This window comes from Uranotaenia lowii, chromosome 3, assembly GCF_029784155.1.
Source record: "Uranotaenia lowii strain MFRU-FL chromosome 3, ASM2978415v1, whole genome shotgun sequence".
Classification (NCBI taxonomy): domain Eukaryota; kingdom Metazoa; phylum Arthropoda; class Insecta; order Diptera; family Culicidae; genus Uranotaenia; species Uranotaenia lowii.
Genome location: NC_073693.1, coordinates 7,241,360 through 7,266,863, shown reverse-complemented (window position 1 = coordinate 7,266,863; position 25,504 = coordinate 7,241,360). Strand labels below are relative to the sequence as shown.

At 39.5% G+C, this 25,504-nt stretch overlaps 4 protein-coding genes across 9 annotated transcripts in view; 3 read left to right on the top strand and 1 right to left on the bottom strand.

The window, feature by feature from the left end:
• Positions 1-25,504, bottom strand: part of LOC129755801 (ribonuclease P protein subunit p25-like protein) — a 137,471-nt gene that overhangs the window by 47,001 nt on the left and 64,966 nt on the right. The window lies entirely within an intron of this gene.
• Positions 4,181-5,134, top strand: LOC129755804 (27 kDa hemolymph protein-like). The gene is made up of 3 exons (XM_055752462.1): positions 4,181-4,501; positions 4,565-4,728; positions 4,797-5,134. The coding sequence occupies exons 1-3, from the start codon at positions 4,239-4,241 to the stop codon at positions 5,042-5,044; spliced, it is 675 nt and encodes a 224-aa protein (XP_055608437.1). The 5' UTR covers positions 4,181-4,238; the 3' UTR covers positions 5,045-5,134.
• Positions 8,799-9,795, top strand: LOC129755803 (27 kDa hemolymph protein-like). Its single transcript, XM_055752460.1, has 3 exons — positions 8,799-9,118; positions 9,186-9,349; positions 9,418-9,795. The coding sequence occupies exons 1-3, from the start codon at positions 8,856-8,858 to the stop codon at positions 9,663-9,665; spliced, it is 675 nt and encodes a 224-aa protein (XP_055608435.1). The 5' UTR covers positions 8,799-8,855; the 3' UTR covers positions 9,666-9,795.
• Positions 20,966-22,173, top strand: LOC129755799 (27 kDa hemolymph glycoprotein-like). The gene is made up of 5 exons (XM_055752451.1): positions 20,966-21,069; positions 21,145-21,403; positions 21,467-21,630; positions 21,699-21,940; positions 22,008-22,173. The coding sequence occupies exons 1-5, from the start codon at positions 21,021-21,023 to the stop codon at positions 22,038-22,040; spliced, it is 747 nt and encodes a 248-aa protein (XP_055608426.1). The 5' UTR covers positions 20,966-21,020; the 3' UTR covers positions 22,041-22,173.

Genomic DNA, 25,504 nt, shown 5'->3' with positions numbered 1-25,504 from the left:
CGCTTCGCAAGGTAAAACTTGTTACCGGGTATTTGTCCAAAATCCATTTTTACGTAAGTTTCGTCGTCCATCAAAATGCATCCGTTGTACTTGGTCAACACTTTCTCGTACAACTTCCTTGCCCTGGTTTTGGCAACCAGGTTTTGTTTCAGCGTCCTGTTGGGGTGTTTGCTTGCATGATACGACCGCAAGCCTTCTCGCAAACAAATTCGTCGAGCTGTACTGTGGTTCGTCTTGAACTTTTTCGCCAAATCACGCAAGGAGATTCCAGAATTATTGTGAACTGATCGAATTATCTTTGCTCGCAGCTTCTGGTCATATGTTCAGGGTGGCCACTCAAAATTAATTTTTGATTACCCGCATTTTTCCCGTTTTTTCCCGCATGGTCTCACGAAATTCCAGGTTATATACAGCAGAAAACAAAATTCCAAATATTCATTTTTGAAACCATATAAACGAAAATCCATAAAGCTTATTTTTAGTTTTATTGTAATATTGGCTATTTTTCGGTCTAGGGATTCAATCAAACAACTTAGTTTTTGAAATGCCCGACGTTTCGACCATTTTTGGTGGTCTTTCTCAAGGGAACTGTAAGTTTATTATTATTTTTTAACATTAGAATGAGCATTGTTAGCATAATATGTAGTGTGTAGACTCACTTATCTGTCCGTTGTTTTTGTCAATTTAGTTTTTGTCCAACGTAGTCTATTTTTAGTGGTAAATGATCTTTAAATGGTTTTTGTTTCAGTTATGTTTACCAATTAACCTACAAATAATTAGATTGATAAGCAGGTTTTGTTTTAATTTTTAACTATGTCACTCGATTCGAAAATTTCAAACAGAAGAAAAAGGGTTTATTAATTAAAATATGCTTGTGGCCATATAGTCGTTGTTACTGGGCCACAACTAGAAGTTGTCGGACGACGACTTCGTTTGAGAAAGAGAAGAAGAAGAAAATATGCTTGATTATCATTTTTCAATTTTATTTGTATCTCATATATTTTTAATTATTTTAATTTGTTCGTCCATCAAGCTTGCCTCTCTCTAAGCGTCGGAAAGCACTTTCAATTTTTTCGCTTCCAGTTCCTTAGCCTCCTTTTCTGCCTCCAGCTTCCGTTTCGCTATAGAATTTTTTCAGATTTTCCTCAATTTTTTTTGCTTATTAGGACTCGACATATCTCGAGTGAGAATTGCGGGCATACTGGATTAACGATTTCGTTGCCGTTATAGCTGTAACTTAGGGTTACCATACGTACTCTTTTAAGAGTACATGTACTCTTTTTCGATCGAGAAATCAGCGTACTCTTCTTTTTGTAAAATCTTGCGCAATGTACTCTTTTTTTCGTTGAAAGACATTTTATTATAGAAACGAACTTTTTTCTTACAGTTCTTAAGTTTGTGTTCCTAGATGTACATGAAGTCCGAAAGAAATGCAACACTTTATGCATAAATGGCACGGTATTTCATGTTTATCTACTTTGTTGAGTTTTCCAAACGATGAATTAAGATGGAAAGCATCACAAATCGATTAAAATCTAAATTTTTCGCTAAAAACAAGTTTACTATTTCATCAGCAGTTCTTTTCTATAAATAAAATACAACAGCTTTGAATGTTTTAAAACAGCTCTATTAAGAAAAGCTTCTCCCAGGCGTCGAAATAAACTGTGCAGGCAATCAGCGCCCAAGTAGTTGACAAAGAGCACAACAGCAATTCGAACTCTTTTTGAAATGCAACATTTTCTCCTGTTTGCGATGTTCTTATGTCTTTCTCTTCGAATAATCCAACGACCCTTTTCACTAAAAATCTGCAAGAAAATGAACAAAAACTAAAAACGATAACTTTCAATTTGTAAAAATAGTAAGTCACATAACTAGCAACTAATTCTCACTATTTGAATTTAAATTTACTGGTTTCTCCCAAATATTTTGAAATATGATTTCAACGTACTCTTTTTGGCGTTGAAGAATATGGTAACCCGTAACTCCCTTTGATATGTTGATTCTGTCGTATACGATACGTTGGGCTGTCAGATTTTTCTCGGTTTGGTTTTCAACTAGGCATTTCGCGTCAACGGAAAAGCCTTTTTCCATCGTCGCGTTGCCATGAGACAAAATTAGAATTTTCTTCATAAGGTCGTCAAACTAAAGAGTTCATTTTTTGATTCGCCGATAAGTTCCATCCAAAAAATGTCCAATCTTCGATATCCCGAAATGATGTTTTCGTTGAAGGACATAATTGGCCGAATTCGTCCTTAATTTTATCGGCACGAGGTTTACTTAAGAGTTGCTTGTCAATAAGTACTTCTAGACACAGGTCTAAACGGTTTTTTTGGCAATATCTGGATAGTGTGCAATCAAATCGGGATTAACGCACGATAAATACCGAGTGATGGGATAAGACAAGGGAGATCGTATAGCCATTTTATTCAATAAACCACAGTAAAACGAACGACAGCTATTTCTGAGTACAAGGATATACTTGTCGGAAACATGACCGGACTCTTATGCTTTCTCAATTGCCGACAGTCGAAGCGGCCGTAACAAAAAAAAACTCAGTTTTGGTCCCAGCAAATTATCATTTACAGCTTTAGGAATAATGTCGAATACCTTCGACCGGGAAATCCATGGAAAACTCAGCTTAAAATTTGGATGGTTTTCCTTAATCTTTTCTCCTCTTGTTTTTTACCTCATCGACAAATCGTTTGAGGTACGGTAGAATTTTGGCAGCACGTTCTGCAACGCGTTCATTTTCCACCCAGCGAACGTCACACAATTTTAACGGAAATATAGTTGAACCCGTTACTGCAGTATAATCTGCCCTTCTAAGTGGAATGATTTTGAACAGGCTATACAACGCCCTCAAAAATTACTCCAAATTCCATTCACTTTTTCTCAGTCCCTCCTTTAACGAGTTATGTACAGTGTGAAGTCCACAGCTCCCAATGGTGAGAATCTCGTACGCCGGATTCGAAGCAAGTTCTTAAACCTCGCTAGTTAGTTCCTTAGGCATTTTCCAATTTACTGCTGGACCATACATGGAGAGGGAATCCAAAAATCGTTATCCTCCGATAGAATTTGCTGATCAAACCACCCATGACAGAGATTTTCATTCGAAAGAACACTATACTAGCGCTTATCAACTTCAATTTTGCTCTTGATAAGTTGTGCATTCCGATTAAATTTATCGTCTATTGTAACGTTAAACACGTTCTCGCTCCCGGACGTCGTGGGAGAATATTCTCAGAGCTAGAACTGACTTAGAGAAAATAATTTCGGACGTTCAATGAGCCAATGTTTTGGTCGAAACTAGTCAGGTAGTTGTTAAATGAAGCAAGTTCAGACTAATCGAAACCGATCCAGCGGTAGGAGGATTCGTTTCGACCTGGTAGAAACCGGTCAAAGTCAATTGGGAAGAGACTGGTGATCAACTGTCAATCCATTTCCACTTGTTTCAACCTATTTCGACTAAACTTCACTGAGCCAAAAATTCCCGACTTTTCGAAAAAATTTCCGGCTTTTTCCCGCTTTTTCCCCGTTGGATTTCAATTCCCGTCTTTTTCCCGCTTTCCCCGAATGAGTTTTCGCCCTGCAATCATGTGCATGTCGTGACTGGAGTATATCCTGATCTTTGGTTGTGGTTGTCAACCTACAATTGACAGGGGTGGAATTTTTTTTCCATGGGAGGGTTCCGAGCTAATCAATAATAGTCATTTCTATTGGTTTTGATATATAAAGTACCGTTCATAATTCTATAGAAAAGGAATGCATGCGCACTAAAACTTCGACTTTGAACTTCCAGACCCTTCTATTCCGAGGATATTTTTGACTCAACAAAGCCATAAGCGCCAAAAAAACAATCATAACTGAGTTCTGTAATCAAGCACCAGTATTATTAATGTGCCTTTCTTTCGTCAGTTTCACAAAAAAATCTATTTTTTATTGCACTACCGAAAGAGTTTGTTAGATTTTATTTTTATCAATACCGCGAAAACCGGTTTTGACAGAACGTGCTGCCTGGATCAAGTATCACGATTAGTTCTTTTCGTTTTTGGTTACCGGTTTCATCTTCCCATGAGTACCCGGCGCAATATTTCTTCCCTGCTTCCTTCCTGCGGGAACAACATAATCAGCGCATAAAAGCACGAACAAATCCCGAAATAAGTCACAGTTGGCTATTGGAAACGATCGTCTCAGCATCATCGTAAAAATACCAAGTGGGTTAATTCACTCTTCTAACAATGATTAGAACAGCAATCTTCCTTGCCTGCTGCCTAATTGGGCTGGTTGCCTGCCAGGGGCCCAACAAATTTGAGCTATTGATGAATGGATTCGCGCTTCAATGTCTCAAAAAGACGGGTGGCAACGATACGTTCTTCACCGTGATGCAAAATTCTCAATTCGTAACCCAATGCTACGGTACTGAGGTAAACCTCGAGAAATTGAACACGGATATCCAAAATTTCGGTTCCGTGATTAATGTCCGGGAAGAGGTGTTCAGAAGGTAAAAAGCTCTTGTGTTTGTGTTTTGAGACCTGTTTATAATGATTTTTTTTTATTTCCATAGACAGTGCCCACTATTCCTAAATGCAGTTCGCTGTCTGGATCCTGTGACGAGTGAAGCCCGAAAATGCCTGGACAGCAAGGAACAGGAACTTCTTGATGCTCTCACAAACGCCATTCCAGAGGGAATCAAATTGGCTTGCAAGAATAACGGCGAAATTTTCTTCTGTAAGTAAAACTCTGAGAGATAATGAGATGTACTATTTTCGAAAAATTTCTCCTATATTTACTGACAGCTTCTGAAGGTGGTCCTGCATCATGTTCCGAAGCCATATTCGGCTATTTGGGCGAATGTGCGGAGCGAATCACCGATCCAAGCGCCTTGTTGCATATTTCTACCTTCAACCAGAATCAGTGTGATGAACTGACTGCGGTTCGAAGCTGTCTTGCGGCTAAACTGGAAGAATGCAAGGGACCCAGGTGGTTGGAAGTATTCGATCTGCTGTACAATCCGCTCATCAAAGCTTCTCCGTGCAAAGTTTAAAAAGGATGCCATCGGAGGAAAGCGTAAATGGCAAGAGCATTATTCCAAACTGCAACAAAGTAATAATCTACGGTCAACAGTCGAGCTTGAATTCTTCATCTGGTTTGTTTTAAATTTTGAAACTAAATATTGGATACAGTAATAAAACAAACAACACTGCTATCTGTTGCTAGTGGTTATACCAAATAATACTTTTATTACTAATATGAATTGAAAGAAATGTTTAATACATGAAACAGTTTATACGCGTAATAAAGTTTGATCAGTACACCAATAGAAGAGGTTGCAAAAACCCAATGTCACCTTAGCAAATCTCTGTGCCGAAAATGCGCTGAAATGTGCACTGTGCCGAGGATGATATGTTTGAAAAAGCACTACTGGCATAAGGATTCGAGCTTCCAACCAAAATGATGCATGACCGACCACTACATTTAAGCGAAACAAGAAGACATTTTATAGGATTTTCTCTCTTTCGGATAATTCATCCCAAAACAAGAGAATAAAAAAAACCACGGTGCCGTAGGGAAGTGAGAATCGAACTCACAACACAATTTTTTATCGTCTTGCCAATCAAACATCTTAGCCCAATGTACGTACTACTTGAGCTTCATGCAGAACGAGGGATATTTGTCTCATAGGCTTTTTGCGCCGATTAATCACAAAAAACGCACAACGGTGGCTTCCTGGCGCACAGTGCATTGAATGTATGGGATACCGGGACAAAAATCAAAACTGATGGTTTTTGGCACTTTTACTCATACATGTCATTTAGAAAGTTGTTGGAAATGATGTGAGCTATTATTAGCATGAATGGCGTATGTTAAAACAATGTTCACAAAAGTGACTCACATACATATATGCATAACAAATCGTACAAAATGATTTTACCTTCTGAACAAATTCTCTTATGGCAAGGTTTCTCATTACAACAATAGACTTCCATCACAGTTCGCTCGTGCCTCTCGATAAGGACGGTCGATTTTATAGTTGCTCTTCAACCGCGGTCAAAAATACAACCAACGTTTAGCTTTTGTTTTAAAGCACCCGTTGCGCTATGGCTGGCGAAGGCCGGTCTTCAGCGTATACTGATACCCGAATGCAAACGGATGATGGTAATCAAAGTCCAGAGCACGATCAACAAGAAGAAGTCCCTAAAGAAATTCTAAACCGGATCCGAAGTTACCCGGCCTCAGCTAAAGGGCCATACGAAGTGTTTGTTCGTCAAATAGAAAAACCAATAAACGTGATACTCGTGGCCAGGGAGCTTCATATGACATATGAATCTCTCCTGCAAACAAAGCAAGTGAATTTCAACAAACTGCGTTTGCTTTTTGGAAACCGCCATGATGCGAACAGTGTGGTACACAGTGAAAAATTGACAAAATTATTCCGGGTGTATATTCCCAGTTCAAAAGTGGAAATATCAGGCGTTTTTAAACAAGCGGAGCTTCATTTTGGAACAGTTGTGCTTAATGGGAAAGGACTGTTCAAGGACCCGAGAATTTCCCATGTTGCTGTACTTGAATGTCTCAGTGCAATGATGGTAGAAAAATCTATGTGCCGTCGTTCTCTATGCGTGTAACATTTGCTGGAACTATCTTGCCAGACTGGCGGTTCATTCGAATCGCGCAGGGGGCTTCGACAAGGTGATGGTCTATCCTGCATGATGTTCAACGTGGCGCTAGAAGGTGTTATTCGACGAGCGGTGGGCGAAATGCGGGGCACGATTTTCAACAGATCCAGTCAACTTATGTCCTTTGCGGATGACATTGATATAATCGGCAGATGAACTGCGGCGGTGGAAGAGATATACCGCAAACTGAAACGCGAAGCCGGAAGGATTGGGTTGATGATTAATACATCCAAAACCGAAGTACAAGCTGGCCTGCGGATCCGAGACCGACCGAACCCGCTTGTCCAGCAATAACAAGGTCACAGTCGACGGCGACGAGCTGGAGATAGTCGAAGACTTTGTCTATCTCGGCTCACTGGTGACCGCAGACAATGACACCAGCCGTGAGATCCGGAGGCGAATTATCAGCGGAAGTCGTGCCTACTATGGACTCCACAAGCAACTGCGGTCGAGAAGACTTAGCCCTCGCACGAAGTGTAACCTGTATATGACGCTCATTAGACCGGTTGTTCTCTACGGGCACGAGACATGGATATTGCTCGAGGAGGACCTGCGTACACTCGGAGTATTCGAGCGACGAGTGTTAAGAACCATCTTTGGCGGTGTACAGGAGAACGGAGTGTGGAGGCGAAGGATGAACCACGAGCTCGCGCGCCTCTACGGCGAACCCAGTATCCAGAAGGTGGTGAAGGCTGGCCGGATACGCTGGGCGGGACATGTTGCGAGAATGCCGGACGACTGTCCTGCAAAACAGGTGTTCGCTACGAATCCGGTAGGAACAAGACGAGCGGGGGCGCAACGAGCGAGGTGGTTAGACCAAGTGGAGCGTGATCTGGCGAACGTGGGGTGCCCGAGAAATTGGAGAACGGTTGCTATGAACCGAGTGAATTTTAGGAATTATGTTCGTCAAGTTATGTCGTAAGACGGAATACTATGTAAATAAAATAAATAATCTTGCCAGACTATATGGAGGTGGAAAACAAACTTATCCCTTTGTGCATATACACCCCGAAACCCATGATATGCAAAAACTGTCAAAAATATGGACACACGTATCGTTTCTGTGGTAATAGAGCTAAATGTGCGAGGTGCGGTTTTCTACACAAGACTGCCAGCTATCCCTCTCAAATAGATGGGTGCCTTCACTGCAAAGGTATTATCATTTCTCCCTATCGCTCTACGAAGCGCTCAAAGGAGAGCAAAAATCTGCCAACGATCGTAGAATCCTCAGCTCATCAGATAACCCTTGACCGACCACAACCGTAACGAGCCACATGCTGGAGCACCGTATCCCACCCCGATGCCGCCGATGTCAACGCCGATGCCGAAGCCGACGCAGTCGAGGACGCTTCTCAATTCTCAATAACCACGAAAAAACGGTTACGGATTTCATTATTTTGATTTCGTTGATATTCAATTTGCATGAACATTGGACAGATATGCTGCTACAACATTTTGGAAAAGCTGATCAAAACGTGGCCCCTATTGGCAAATTTATTGCCTTATATTTAAATATTATTGTTATCTTAGTTTTAAGTGATGCACGGCGCTGCAATGGTTAGTAAACGAATGTGCCTATTAGGAAACAGTATGGAGTTAAATAAAAAAAAATACAACTTCATAACTACTCTGGAGCAATGTTCGGAAAATCGCTCAAGAAAAGCAATCAGGATTCGTTTCAAGCTAGAATACTTATACCTTCAAGTGCTATTCGTCACGTGGCTAATCAACGGTGATCGACATACTTGATGATACATTTTGAACGTCTCGTCTCCACAATCATTCACTAACGGCTATGCTCCCATCATTGTTGATAATAATAGACGATCATGAATGTCTCAGAAGGGAAATCTGAAGAAATACCAGGACCACATGTTGAAAAAAGCCATAGCACATGCTGGACAGATCATTGTGGTAACTTAGTAATGATTTTGCTCTTCTACGCAAAGCAAATCAGGTTCAAGTATAACGATTAATTCTTTTCGTTTTAGGTTACCGGTTTCATCTTCCCATGAGTACCCGGCGCCGTATTTCTTCCCTGCTTCTTTCGTGCGGGAACAACATAATCAGCGCATATAAGCATGAACAAATCCCGAAATAAGTCACAGTTGACTATTGGAAACGATCGTCTCAGCATCATCGTAAAAGTACCAAGTGGGTTAATTCACTCTTCTTACAATGATAAGAACAGAAATCTTCCTTGCCTGCTGCCTAATTGGGCTGGTTGCCTGCCAGGAGTCCAACGAATCTGAGCTGCCGATGAATGGATTCGCGCTTCAATGTCTCAAAAAGACGGGTGGCAACGATACGTTCTTAACCGTGCTGCAAAATTTGAAATTCGCAATCCCATGCTATGAAACTGAGATAAACATCAAGAAATTGGACAGGGAATTCCCAAATTTCCGTTCCGTGATTAGTGTCCGGGAAGAGTGGTTCAGTAAGTAAGAGGATCTTGTGTTCGTGTTTTGAGACCTGTTAATAACGATTTTTTTTTTCGAATTACCATAGACAGTGCCCACTATTCCTAAATGCAGTTCGCTGTCTGGATCCTGTGAAGAGTGAAGCCCGAAAATGCCTGGACAGCAAGGAACAGGAACTTCTTGATGCTCTCACAAACGCCATCACAGAGGGAATTAAATTGGTTTGCAAGAATAACGGAGAAATTTTCTTCTGTAAGTAAAAATCTGAGAGATAATGAGATGAACCATTTTCGAAAAATTTCTCCCATATTTAATGACAGCTTCTGATGGTGGTCTTGGATCATGTACCGAAAAGGTATTCTTTCATTTTCACGATTGTTCGGAGCGGATCACCGATCCAAGCGCCTTTTCGCATATATCTACCTTCAACCAGAATCAGTGTGATGAACTGACTGAGGTTCGAAGCTGTTTTGCGGCTAAACTGGAAGAATGCAAGGAACCCAGGTGGTTGGAAGTATTCGATCTGTTGTACAATCCGCTTATCAAAGCTTCTCCGTGCAAAGTTTGAATACGATGTCATCGAGGGAAAGCGTAACTGGCAAGAGCTTTATTCCAAACTGCAACAATGAAATAATCTACAGTCAGCAGTCAAGCTTGAATTCTTCATCTGGTTTGTTTAAAATTTTGAATTCTAAAAATTGAACACAGTTAATAAAACAAACAGTACTGCTTATCTGTTACATGTGGTTATATCAAATAGTACTTTTTTCATAAATATGAATTGAAAGAAATTTTCAATACGCGTAATAAAGTTTGATTAGTATATTACACCCTATCAGAGGACCGCGCAGCAGTTGCATGAAAGATGCTCTATGTTTCGAACCTGCACAATCTATAGCAATCGTTTTTAATAATATTTATCCTTTTAAGATGGTGTTTTGTTGAACATTGTCCGGTCAAGAAACTTGAGTAAGTAATTAACTTGTGTTTACTTGAGTTCAACATGTTTTTGGAGATCCGTGCGCTTGGTTCAATGTATCTTTTCACCTGAGCTGATCCCTCTACTGTTCTTCAATTGCAAACAATAGTGGTGCTTTCCCAGTTTTTGAGCTCCATAAGCCAAGCACTCCTCGATACTCCACAGAAAGCTTCAGGTTCTATCAACAGACCCTAAGATTCTTTTGTAAATAGCTAGCTGTTCCTATTAGTCAAAATTTACTTACACACTTTTGCATTAATCGTTTGGCACTAACGTCGTTTGATGAATTCAATTTGGAAACATGATGATTGCATTTGTTCATAACTTCGTAATTCCGTTTGAAGTTGTATGAAATGAGGATCAAAACAATCGAAAGCACGCAAATAACTTGCAACGGGAGGCAGTTGGGGCGTGGGAATAATCTGAGTGCTAAGCGGATGGTTTATATGCGCCACTCCGAAGAGATCATCCTCCTGTTTGATGCTTGCCCGGCTAAGAGACCCATCAATAGGGTGGGTATATTATGTATGGCCCTTGATCACCAATCACCCCACCATTCTTCAACCTGTTGACCCTCAAACAAAATCCCCGAACAAATTCGCAGGAAAACAACCTGGATAATAGATAAGTTCTTCGGTTGGCTACCAAAACACGAAATGCATAAGAATAAAGATTCTCAAATGAAATCTTCACAGGGCCCACTTTCCCCGACCGAAATTCCCCAGATTTGCTTGGGAGGTTAGAAAGGGGCTGAAAACGACGAGTCAAAAGAACGGAAGTCAACCCAGACTTCCAGTAAAAGCGGAAACCGAAAAAAAAACGTGACCTTTAACTTTCAAATAAAAGCTGCATCAAAATATCGTATAAAATAAGTTTTCTATTCGCCAAAATAATGCATGTGTTAGTGGGGGTTTTACAAATTCATTTTTCCGAATTTTCCTAGCTGCCTTGGATTTTCCTTCGGGGCGTTTTCCCCCCTAACTTCTCAACGCTCGAAAGCGCTGCCTGGCTTACTTTTCCCTCAGAAATTTACTTTTACTTAGGAGTGCATTTGCTTGAATCTAATTGGCCACGTGTGGAATTTTTTCAAGGAAATTCCTATCAGAGAAGTGCGATTTAGGGTTTGGGGTGGTAGTAATTATTTACCCATCGGATATGCTCGGGTTGGATGGTTGCTCAAACCTGATTTTACACCGGAAGCGGAAAAGTTTCCGGAAAATCGCCGTCGGTCTTCTGTGGGATGAAGCGATGCCACTCTTGGACCCAAAATAACCGTTGCCGCTTCGCGTTAACCTTTGCGCAAATCTGCGGTGTTTACTGTCGGTCGGAACGTACCACGTGATGGAGATGGGTTTGCCGTTGACGATCGCTGGTTGCGTTGGGTAACCTTTCCCTGGCTGGATGATAGCGGGTTGTAGGTGGATCGGCTCCTCCGAGAATATGTGTGATACATTAGATCTTAAAGTTATTGGTAGTTCTCCGAAGAAAATTTCTTCTTATGAAGACTTTTTCATCTCATCCGAGGTTTTGATTTCCGATCACGGGTCTAAGTTCGGGTGAAGCGAAATCAACAACCCGGTTATCACTACATTCATACATATCTAGTGATGGGGTTGATAACCGGACGCATATCAACCAGCTGGTGAAGACAGGCTTCATATAAACCAAACGCTAAGCTATTACTCCAGTTGCAATCATATCTCATTTAAGTTCCTTCGTGACGTCATATCTGGAGCGCTCTTAGACGGTGGGGTTCGACGTCATTGAGTGCCTTTAGGGGTAAGACACAAGCAAAGAACAAAATATCGATCACTTTCATCTGTACCGTTGAGCCGTCAACACGTACGCCGGAGCATCGTATCGTTGCTGTGTACCTGCAGGAACATTTTTACATTATTTTTTTTTTCCTTACCTGTTTTTCAATCAGCACTTTTCAGTGCTAAAATTATTTTTATTTTCTTTTATTCATATTTTTCTCTTTTCTTTCCAGCATGTGGAAGTCTTCGGCCGGTTCAAGGGCCGGAAGAAAACGGATTGCCGAACCTAATTCAGGTCCATCTGAGGAAATGTTCATATTTAATTCTGATAAGAGTACTAAGAAACCTTCTTCTTCTTATACTCTTAAAAACGAAAAGGTTCCACCAATAACGGTCACGATTCCTGACTTCAATGCCTTTCGGAAAGAAATCCACACTTCCGTCAAGGATGTGAAGATTTCTTTTCAGATCGGTCGAAGGGGAACTGCTCGTATATTGGCGGAATCTTTCAATGATTTTCAAAAAATTTTAAATTATTTGAATAATAAAAAACATCAATTTTTTACTTACGACACCAGAAGTGATTGTCCATTTAAAGTTGTACTTCGTGGTCTCATCGGCGATCAGACACCGGATGAGATCACAACTGAATTAAATTCTTTGTTAGGTTTTTCTCAAATTCAAGTAATTCAAATGAGGAAAAGAACCAACACGAATAATATCAGTAGTGTTGGTTTTGCTCCTGAACTTTATTTGATCCATTTTAAAAAGGATCAAGTTAATAATTTGCAAATTCTTGAAAAGGCTCGTCTTATGTTTCATTGTCGAGTCAAATTCGAACCTTTTCGAAAATCTTCAATCAATTTCCTTCAAAATATTACGCAATGTCGTCGTTGTCAAGCTTTTTGTCACGGCACTAAAAATTGTAGAATGAATGCCAGATGCATGCTTTGCGGCTCATTCGATCATGAAAAATCTAAATGCCTTTATGGTGGTGATAAACCAAAAACAGAATTTTTCAAGTGTGCAAATTGCGCAGGTAATCATTCCTCGAATTCTCTAGACTGTCCCATCAGGGTAAAAATTATTGCTTCTAGGAAAAATCCTAAAACTTCCAGAAAAGTTTCTTCTCCTCCTTCCTCTTTTTCGTCTTCACACGTCAGGCCGGCAAACAACCTGCCTGTTCGCGGTCAGCCCCGGCCTACATTGGAATCACGGCTGGGTAATACCCGAAGTGATCTTAATGTTACCTGTGCTGAATCTGCGCCACAGACTCGTTGTTTATCGTTCTCAGAGGTGGTTGAAAATGGGTTGCCCTCTCCAGGCATAACTAATAAAAATGGGAAAAAACCAAGTCTCAACGTTCATGCGAACGCTTGGGAAAATCCCCGAAATTCAAATACTTGTTCTTCTCATTCATTTTCTGATCCTAACAATTTTGTTGATTTGGGTGAGATTACTAAGGAAAAATTAAAATTTTTGCATCAAAATTTGATGGAAATGATGCAACTTATGTTGAAAGCAAATTCAATGTTTGAAGCTTTCCAAACTTCTTTGAATTATGCTAACAAAATTATTATGACTTTACGATTCCCTCATGGATCCAAATAGATGTTTAAATATTATGAATTGGAATGCTAGATCTTTGCTGGCTAACCAAGATGAATTCTTTTTATTTTTGAAAACTCAAAACATACATATTGCTGCCATCACTGAAACTTTTTTAAAGCCAGACAATAACTTGAAAAGCAATGCTTTCTTTAAAATTTTGCGAAATGATCGACTTGATCGACAAGGTGCGGGTGTAGCTATTGTTATCAATAGTCGTCTCAAATTTAGACTTCTTCCTTCTTTCAATACAAAGGTCTTAGAAACAATTGGAATTGAATTAGAAACTTCTATGGGGAAAATTATAATTATTGCCGCATATTTGCCTTTTCAATGCAGTGGTGAACAGAAAAATTTTTTGAAGGGAGATTTACAAAAACTCACCAGAAATAAATCTAAATTTTTTATTATAATATGCAAAACACCGATCTTGGAATAATATTTCATCAAATTCAAATGGGAATATTTTGTTTCATGACTGCTCTGCAGGTTATTACACTGTTGAATATCCTAATGGGCATACTTGTTTCTCTTCGATTAGAAATCCTTCCACAATTGATTTGGTTCTAACGGATTTAAGCGAGCATTGTAGTCAATTAGTTACTCATGCGGACCTCGATTCAGACCACCTTCCAGTAACCTTTTCTTTATCCCAAAGTCCCATTGAAAACCCTTTAAAATCAACTTTTAACTTTCAAAAAGCTGACTGGGAGCGATATAGGAATTTTATTGAACGTAATTTGAATGTAAACGTTCCACTTAATTCAATAGAAGATATTCATTTGGCTGTAGGAAATTTGACAACTTCAATAGTCTATGCTAAAGCCGCTTCAATACCCATAGTTAAACATAAATTTAATCAACCTTTAATTGATGATGATCTTCAGTTTTTGATACTACTGAAAAACATTCGTCGACGCCAATATCAACGTACTAGAGATCCTTATTTGAAATTTATTTATTGCGACCTTCAAAAAGAGATCAAACGTCGTTTAAATTTCATTCGTAATGAAAATTTTGCTAAAGCAGTAGAGGACATAAAACCCTACTCAAAGCCATTTTGGAAATTGACTAAAATTCTGAAAAAGCCCCAGAAGCCAATTCCTACTTTGAAAGACGGGGATAAACTTCTTTTAACGAATGCAGAAAAAGCTCAAAAATTGGCCCAACAATTTGAGTCTGCTTATGATTTTAATTTAAACGTTGTAAGTCCAATTGATGCTCAAATTTCCCTTGAATTTGATGATATTCTTTCTAAACAAAATGTATTTGGAAGTTCTTATGAGACAAATATTGATGAACTTAAATTGATTTGCAAAAAATTTAAAAATATGAAAGCCCCAGGGGAATATGGGATTTTCTATATTCTTATTAAAAAGTTGCCTGAAAGCACTTTAAATTTTTTAGTTAAAATCTTCAATAAATGTTTTCACTTGGCTTATTTTCCACATAAATGGAAAAATGCCAAAGTAACTCCAATTTTAAAACCTGGAAAAAGTGCTTCAGAGCCTTCAAGTTATCGACCAATTAGTTTGCTCCCTTCTTTAAGTAAACTATTTGAGAGAGTTATTTTGAATAGAATGATGATTCACATTAATCAGAATTCTATTTTCCCTGATGAACAATTTGGTTTTCGTCATGGACATTCTACTACACATCAACTTTTGAGTGTAACTAATATGATTAACGCTAGCAAATCTGAGGGTTATTCAACTGGTGTTGCTCTTCTTGATATTGAAAAAGCTTTTGACGGTGTTTGGCACAAAGGTTTAGTAGCTAAATTAGCTCGATTTGATTTTCCTGTATATCTCACCAAAATTATTCAAAATTATTTGACTAGCCGAACCTTACAAGTAAGCTATCAAAATTCATGCTCTGAAAGGACACCCATTAGAGCTGGTGTCCCTCAGGGTAGTATACTTGGGCCAATCTTATACAATATTTTTACTTCTGATCTTCCTGATGTACCAGAAGGAAAAGGTAGAAGATTATTTGCTGATGATACTTTGCTTTCAGCCAAAGGTCGGAATTTACGGGTGGTACGCAGTAGATTGCAACAAAATTTAAATTCCTTTTTGAAATACTTGAAAATGTGGAAAATTTCTCCTAACGCTTCCAAAACTCAACTTATTTTATTCCCCCATAAGCCAAGAGCTCAATTTTTAAAACCTAATGAAAATCATTCCATAGCTTTTAATGGGGTTTCATTAGAATGGTCTGATCACGTGAAGTACTTGGGACTTACACTTGATCGGAATCTTACTTTTAAAAATCACTTTGAAGATATTCAATCTAAATGTAATAAATACACTAAATCTCTTTATTCTCTCATCAACAGGAAATCCCGACTGTGCCTGAAGAATAAGATGCTTATTTATAAGCAGGTATTCCGACCAGCAATAATGTATGCGGTTCCGATTTGGTCTAGCTGCTGCGCGACGAGGAAGAAAGCCATCCAGAGGATTCAGAACAAGGTTCTGAAAATGATTTTGCGGCTTCCACCTTGGCACAGCACCGAAGATCTTCATCGGATTGCGGGCATTGAATCGATCGAAGAGATGGCCAACAAAATCATCTCTAACTTTAGAGGATAATCGATGCAGTCTTCCATCGCAGAGATTCGTTCTCTCTACAATTAGTTTAATTCTAGGATAGTTTTAGTTTTTAGTTGTAAGTTTAAAAAATATTTTTGACATTACAGGATGTTCTCCTACAAAAAATACTTGATTGTGCTCAGCAAATATAAGTCGAATAAATAAATTTTAGCGATTAGTAAACTATAGGGCTCTGGACAGTTCATTATTGAACTGAACACCTAATGTAATGTAATAATGTAATATAAATGTAATGATGAATTGGTACGAATAAAGACATATTAAAAAAAAAAAAAAACAAAATATCGATACTGTTACAAACTAGAAACTTCTAGTTGGAAGTACCCGCCTAGATGTCCCTAGAATTGGGTTTGCCCGATACTGTGGTCTTGTGTTTCCTTTGAGATGTTTTCAAATAAGTCGACATTCGGCCGAAGGCCGTCAGAGACAAGGATATTAGGCCAAACCTCACCTTGCAGAATCACCTTACAGATCAGATCGAATGGGACTTATGGCCGAAGGTATTTCGACCGAATGAATGTTAGGCCGAATGGGCGATAGGCCGAAAAGATGTTGAATAGGGTGTCCCAAAATTGCATAACTTCTGGGAATCTGAGGGCTCACCCTCAAAATGGTAGATTAGGATGTGTAGAACAAACTTTTGTATGGGGCCGACTGAAAAAAAAAATATGTTTAGAGGTTCCGCAAGCGCGATCTTTGAAAAAAGTCCACTTTCAAAAGATTTGATTTTAAATAAATTCTGGGTCCCAAAATTTTAATGAAATTTATATATTTTATATTTTTTTAATTTTGTCCGAGCTAAATACTACACGTAAAAAATGAAAAATGAACCAAATTTGAATCATCCTAATCTACCATTTTGAGGGTGAGCCCCCAGATTCCCAGAAGTTATGCAATTTTGGGACACCCTAATGTTGAGTGGACGTTAGGCCGAACGGACATTCATTAACACTAGTCTGCTTCGATATTGGACCGAAGGGATGCTAGGCAGAATGTTAGGATCAATTGACGCTAGACAGTGTGGATTAAATGCATATATGTACATCACGAATAGGTCTTCAGGTCGACGGTTATCCAGCCGAAGACTATCACCTATACGGCCTTACAGCCATTCAGTTTAACATCCTTTCGGCCGAACAGCCTTCGGTCTAGCATTCATATGGCTTAACGGCCAGTTGGTCTGATGACCATTCGGCCAGTAAGTTCCACCTCCTTGAGTTTCAGAACAGAAACGTGTCTGCATTTCTTGAGAATGGAATCTTCTTTGCTAGGAATCATCTGAGTTATATTTAGCGTAGAAACCCTTTAAGTGTTTTTTTTGTGAGTTCATCGACTTTCGATTAAGTCACGTCAATATGTGTGAAGAATACCTTGATTTGTCTGGCTAAAGGAGTTGTACAAGATGTTGAATAGAAGACAAAATACTCTAAGCTAGACTAAATAAAGGAAGCCCAAAAAGCTCTTTTAAAGGAAACTGGCGAAAAATGAATGAAACTTGGTTTTCTGGTGTAAATGCATGCGCAAGGTACGGTTAAAAAGGTTTTGGCCATACAAGTAAAAAAACGCTTCGGGGCCAAAATAATTTATCGTAGGAAAAAAAAAAATTATGAATTTAAGAAGTTGTTTTACAAATCAGTACAAATCCGTCTTTCAAAACCATCTGCATGTCGAGTAGATCTGGAAATTGGCCCGCTAGCTGAATTTTTTCCACTGTTTTTCTTGATACCATACAACTTCTGCGATTCATAACTTTTTTTCTTCCACTGTAGATTTTGTTGGTCCCATACCAACTTTTTCAAATCTCATCAAGACCTTTCCAATCGTAGATAAATTATTGTACATCAGAAAACCAAATAAGCCCAATTTCCACGCAAGAAACTGACATTGTTGGCCCCCACGTTGGGAAATTATCTGAATATTTTTGTTATTAAGGAAACAAGGTTTGTTGAAAAAACTAAATCTAGACAGTTGATAGACAATTGATCCGGAAAAATCCGATTCATAGCACGAGCACGGTTTCAGTGATGATAATGGGTTGAACGTACAGGTCAACCCAAGCTTATATTATTTTGATATTTACCAAAAAAATTTAGCATAAGGTGCAGCTCGTGCTCGGTTAGCAAATTAGAAATAATAACACGCGTAATGTATTACACCGCGTGTCGCTCGATAATCGGAAACTACACGTGTGACCTCCATTTGGAAGGGTAATCTTCATTTAGGAATATGCAGTTTAATTTTTTGTTGTTGCTGAAAAAAAAACCCGAAAGACGAAACTGCCACAGTGATTTGTTTTTTCGGAATAAACATACCTTACGAATCCGGTTATTTTTTATGCTATAGTAAGCTTTTAAGATTGGAGGATCATCGAACGAACATGGAGGCAAAGGAATGGAGTTCAAGAGTCAAACTTTTGAACGAGCTCAACGACACACATCCCGATTCCTGAATTGGGAGTTCTGGATGTGGGCTTGGCATACCCTATTTTTGAGCCCTCATAGAGAGAGGCTGTAAAAACATCTTTATGTGTTTCACGCCGCTTCAATCAGCAGGTGTTATCGGCGCTCTCCCAGTTCTCCTTCATCAAAACGTGAGTGGATGGTTTGATTTTAACACTTGCCAAAATATTTTAATTCCTGCCTCGTGTAATCTTAAATCCCTTATCCTGAGAACGAGATCAAAAGCTTTGATTAACAGAAACACTTATTTCAGCTGGATGACACGAGCCATTAGTATGGGTCAATAAATAATGTCTTTATTCAAGGACAAAAAAAATTACTAATCAGTTAGAGGAATCTTCTCCATTTGAACACATTGCGGACCAAATACGAGATATCTCTTTTTTTTTAATCGCCGCAAGTGTGCTACACATAGAAACATAACTTCAATGTTATAAATTCAACAAGGAAACTTCATTCTAGAAAATTGAACATCGAACTTTCGGTAACTCATAGATACTTGATTTTTAATATTTGGTCCAGTGTTTTCTGAGATAAAATATTCTCAGGGAAGATAAAGCAAGAAGCGACCATGAGGCGTAAAAAAGGGGAAATTATTACTTTAGAGCATCAAGAATCATCAAAAAAGGCTACTAAATTTTCAACAAAAAAAAATATCAATTGGTAAATTCTGTTTATTTAAAAACAGTTTTTTATAAGAAAGTACCGATGTCTAAAAGGTCTAATTCTGGTCCAAAATTCACTCATGATTTTTCAGAATCTTAAAGCTACGTTTTTAGGAGTAAATTCCAGCTTTAAGGTTTGTATGGGAAAAATTAAAATTTTGTACTGAAAAACAAACTTGTTTTTTCATTCCACTCTGAAACCGAGCTATATAATCGTTGTAATGTTTTTCAAATTTGAGTCGATCACTTAAATTGAATTGAGAATTATAAATTTAACAAATAACATCTAAACATAAAAATGTTAAACGATGACTTCCTTCTCATTCAGCTATAGTAGGTATTGATACTGAGGCTGAATCGAAAGGAAGTCATCGACTACACCCAAAGACGAGGTTGTGTGTGCATTGTGCCAAAGATGATATGATTACTTTCCCGGGACCGGCATAAAGACTCGACCTTTTGGGCAAAATGATGCAGGACCATTACATAGAAACGTTCAAGCGAAACAAGAAAATCATTCTGTGGGATTTTCATTGGATAATTTATCCCAGAAACAAGAAAAAAATGCCGTCTGTGAGAATACAACTGTAAATATGATAGATTCAAATACAATTGTATAATTGAATTTAGGCATTCTACTATAAATAAAATAGATTCAACTCCACATTTCTGATAAACCTTAAACATTTAACTAAAAATATGATAGATTCAACTGTAGTGGTATAATTGATTCAACTGTAAATATGTTAGATTCAACTACATCCGTGTTCATATGTATTGTTGAAATTTTGATAATTATAGTTGGTCGAGAATCAATCAGATATATGATTGAATATTGTTGGAAATACCAATCAGATATATGATTGAATATTGTTGGAAATACCATACATTTTTTTCCGTGTAGCCAAGAGTTTCTTTAAACCTTCTTTTGGAATACTTGAAATTAAGCAGAAAATAAATATTATTTAAAGATCGTCTCATGCTAAAATTAGTTCCCAATTAAAAAAAATGGAATAAAAAAAACAGTAATTGACCCAGCCTAACACGTCATGCGTATCAAAAATGTGGATTGGATATTCAGTGCTCTTCGAGATCGGCACAGTGAAAAATATTGAATCCAAATCGAACAAAAGCTTCAGCATAATTCAAAAAAGCTATTTATCTCAAAGTACTGTGTGCAGTTCAGATTCCACAGATACAGATTTCAGATTCTGAAATCGGATTCAGTTTTCATATTCAGATTTCCCATTTCAGATTGCAGATTTCAGGCTTCGAATTGATGATAAGGATTTCAGAATTTGGATTTCAAATTTAAGAATCAGATTCTGAGTTCAGATATCAGATTGAGATTTTTATTGTTACTAATGTTATAATCCTTTGATTGACAAAGCATATTTCAAAAAAATGGCATCCAATCTTTTCAAACTTGAGGCCAGTATTCGGCTTCTGCTGGTAGTGGTGGGTCAAGGATTTTTTTCAAGATTCAACCAAGCATAATTTTTTTTACTGTCATCAAGCATAACCTTTTATGACCGAAAACCTCTCCCTCTGCACTGTTCAGAGTTTCGTTTTGTATTTCAAAATATTATAAACATAATTAAAATATAATATTTCAGATTATGAATTAGTGAAGTTTCGGTGATTTGAATAATTCGTGAAACTATGTGATTTTTTTTCAAAATAATAAACACATTAACGCTAATTTTTGTAGTACTGTGTAATATGTATTCGTATCAACGTAGAAAAGCATCCGAAAATTCTGAATCAGCCACAGTTACCTCCCGGAAAGGTCCCTAACAAGATCGTACAAGTGCCGCAAAAAGTATTTCCTCCTCAAACGATGTCTAAACCAAGTGTATACCTTATCTGCCTGTTTGGGTTAATTGCTGGTGAGAAGATTAATGAAGTCGCTTAGCGGTAATTTACAAATTTTTTAATCCTCGTCGAATGTTCTTTTTTTCCAGTTTGCTTGTCCAAAGTGATCAACGATATCAACTCATCGAACTCTTCGGAAGAAGACTCAAACGAAGCGGATGAAATGCTATCAGGTTTTCGATCCAAATGCCAGAAAAAACTGGGCAGCAACGAAACGTTCGGTAACATACTGACAGAGTCCGAATTGTTGCCGAATTGTATGCTCGGATTGATTGATCTCATGGGTTTGGAAAGAGAAATTGAAAATCTAACAGCAGAGATTGAAACCCGAAAGGCGTTTTTCAGAAAGTGAGAAAAGGTTAAAAAATGTTTAACTCTCCGTAAATAAAAATTTTAAATTTTCCGCCAAAGATACTGTCCTCAAGTTCAGAAATCCATGAAGTGTCTGGAGCCGGTAACGAAAGAAGTGCGCAAGTGCATGGATCGCGACGATGCTGAACTTTTCGATGTGGTTACCAGAGCGATTCCTGAGGCACTGAATTTAATTTGCAAAAATGATGGAGCCCTTTTGTTCTGTGAGTACTTCGAAATCATGAATGTTTTAGATGTTTGTTTAAATATTTTCCCTAAATGATTATCGCAGCTGATGATGGTTTCACCGAATGCAAGGACAACATAATCATCTATCTGGGCGAATGTGCCAATCTGATCCAGAACACAACGGCCGCGCTCGATATTGCCACCTACGATAGGAAGCTGTGCGAGGATCTGGCCGCTGCTCGAAGTTGTTTCTCCGATAAGCTAGACAGCTGCCGGGGATCCAGCTGGATGCAAATCTTTGACCTGTTCTATGGCCCGGTTGTTAAAACTAGCCCCTGCAAGAAGGTAAGCATCTCTTGATCCTATTAAAAGTCTTGGGTAATTATTTTTGTACATTGTTTTTTTTTTCTAGTTTATAAAGTTGGAACAGACTAATTTGGTGTAGAGCAACACTTAACGAATTCCTTAAGAACAGTCGATCGACAAAACTTCGGACTTTTCGCTGAACAGTCTCTAAATAGTCTTGAATTTTGTGACCGTTTCTAGTTTACTATAAAAAAGAACAACTCAACCTGTCATTCTGGCGCAAAAACAATTTTTTTGGAAAGAACTACCTTAATGAATTCACTCACTTGTCGTGTTGTCTCCCTGATTGATCTTCAGAAAAGGGATAGGCTTATCACGGTGCGTTATCCAAACATAAAGGGTGATACGGTCAAAATTTGGTCAAGGGAAAACGCGTGTAAATTGGTGAAATCGTTTATTTAAAAAATCAAATAAATTTCTTTTTCAAGTTTGATTAGTATAAAATTCAGGAAAAATATTCAATTAGGCCTCCGCTTTTCCAAAACCGAATTGCCGGGCCTTACGCTTAACCTCTGCCATCAGATTTTGTACAGCCACCTTGTCCACCTTCTTCGCCGCAGAAAGCCAGTTTGCCTTGAACTGCTGCTCGTCCTTAGCATATTTTATTTTGGTCTTCTTTAGGTTCCGCTTGACAATAGCCCAGTATTTCTCAATTGGGCGGAGCTCTGGCGTGTTGGGAGGGTTTTTGTCCTTGGGAACCACCTGCACGTTGTTGGCGGCAAACCACTCCATGGCCTTTTTACCATAATGGCAAGATGCCAAATCCGGCCAAAACAGTACGGAACAACCGTGTTTCTTCAGGAAAGGCAGCAAACGTTTATTCAAATACTCTTTCACGTAAATTTCTTGGTTGACAGTCCCGGAAGCTATGAAAATGCTGCTTTCCAAGCCACAGGTACAGATGGTTTGCCAAACCAGATATTTCTTCGCGAACTTTGACAGTTTCATGTGCTTGAAAATATCTTCTACCTTTCCCCTTCCTTTTGCCGTATAAAACTCCTGTCCCGGAAGCTGCTTGTTGTCCATTACCACGCAGTCAAACTTCGTCAGCATCGTCGTGTACAGCCTCCGGGATCGCGCTTTGGTCGGCGTATTTTGTTTATCATCGCGATTTGGAGTCACTACCTTCTTGTAAGTCGATAGTCCGGCCCGTTTTTTGGCTCGATGCACGGTTGTAGACGATACACCCAACTTATTTGCGGCATCTCGTAAAGAGAGGTTAGGGTTTCGCTTGAAACTACCGGCAACTCTCTCTGTCGTTTCAGCGGCTTACGGTTTTCGATTTCCCCCCGATCAAGACTTCCTGGCTGTCGACAAACGTTCCCCAAACACTTCAATTACATTTGTAACGGTTGATTTGGCAACTTTTAGAGATTTTGCCAGCTTTGCGTGCGAGTAACTCGGTAACTGATACGCTGCTCTTCTTCCTTGGACGGCATTTTGACAACTGAAGAGTGAATTCCAAAATCAAAATAGGAGCAACATTCTACACACACACACCTTCAAAATGAGGGATGTTCAGGTTTTTTAAATGCAAAATTGAAAGAAATACGTCAAGTTGATATTGACCAAATTTTGACCGTATCACCCTTTACGAGAAAATTGTGCCTTTTCAAATCGCCATGTTGATTTGGTAGGAGCTCCAAAACAACTATTTTTGAACCTTGTTTACATTGATCTCGCAGATTGCTCTCCCAAATCTCTTAAGAATAACAGGCAACAACTTTCGGCTTGGATTTCGGACTGTGACAACTACCGAGCTATCACTGTCCTCAATGCCGCCTACAAAGTGTTGTCCCGAATCCTTACGGCAAATCCTCCAAAAATGCCGTGAATACCAAGTCCCTACGCACCATCTATTCATCGACTTCAAAGCCGCATACGACACGATCGACCGTACCGAGCTATGGAAAATCATGGACGAGAACGACTTTTCCGGGAAGCTGATCAGACTGATCAAGGCGACGATGGATGGAACGCAGTGCTGTGTGCGGATTTCGGGTGAATTGTCGAGTTCATTCGAATCGCGCAGGGGGCTTCGACAAGCTGCATGATGTTCAACGAGGCGCTAGAAGATGTTATTCGACGAGCAGTGGGCGAAATGCGGGGCACGATTTTCAACAGATCCAGTCAACTTATGTCCTCTGCGGATGACATTGATATAATCGGCAGATGAACTGCGGCGGTGGAAGAGATCTACCGCAAACTGAAACGCGAAGCCGGAAGGATTGGGTTGATGATTAATACATCCAAGACGAAGTACAAGCTGGCCTGCGGATCCGAGACCGACCGAACCCGCTTGTCCAGCAATAACAAGGTCACAGTCGACGGCGACGAGCTGGAGATAGTCGAAGACTTTGTCTATCTCAGCTCACTGGTGACCGCAGACAATGACACCAGCCGTGAGATGCGGCAGCGAATTATCAGCGGAAGTCGTGCCTACTATGGACTCCACAAGCAACTGCGGTCGAGAAGACTTAGCCCTCGCACGAAGTGTAACCTGTATATGACGCTCATTAGACCGGTTGTTCTCTACGGGCACGAGACATGGATATTGCTCGAGGAGGACCTGCGTACACTCGGAGTATTCGAGCGACGAGTGTTAAGAACCATCTTTGGCGGCGTACAGGAGAACGGGGTGTGGAGACGAAGGATGAACCACGAGCTCGCGCGCCTCTACGGCGAACCCAGTATCCAGAAGGTGGTGAAGGCTGGCCGGATACGCTGCGCGGGACATGTTGCGAGAATGCCGGACGACTGTCCTGCAAAACTAGTGCTCGCTACGAATCCGGTAGGATCAAGACGAGCGGGGGCACAACGAGCGAGGTGGTTAGACCAAGTGGAGCGTGATCTGGCGAACGTGGGGTGCCCGAGAAATTGGAGAACGCTTGCCATGGACCGAGTGAATTTTAGGAATTATGTTCGTCAAGTTTTGTCGTGAGACGGAACACTATCTAAATAATTAAAGAGCGTATCTTTTGAGTCAGTATTGGGATACTGAAAGCGATCTCGCGGATAGAAATTTGCAGGTCTTCTCGAGCGGTTCTCATTGCGATACGTTCATCGTGGATGCTGGAGCGCCACAAAGGAGCCTTCTAAGCAGGGGTGACAGGCTTTTTGTTCAGGACACCTCTGAATTCATGAAAAAAATATGTAGCTCTTCTTGGATTGCACAAAAAAAGGCGAAATACAGATGTCACTTTTTACTTAACACGTTCGTCGTCACGATTATTTTGGTAGTTTTACTAGCCGGGCCCAAAGAAATTCTCGGAGCGAGAAAGTAAAGAGGAAGAACTCCAAGACTTGCAACGTGTGGCTAAACTGTGCAGCTAACTTGAGAGGGGGAGTTACCCGTTTTTGATGTGACGGGTCCTCCCAGGAAACACACCCGTCATCCGAATTTGGGTCTCATGGCGACGAACGTGGTAACATTACAGTCGTTCTTACTTTACGCATTGGGAGAAAAACACATTCAGAGGTCGTGTGAAACGTACGAGGGCTCGGAAAAGGGGGGGATCTATATTTATTGTTTACTGTTTTCGC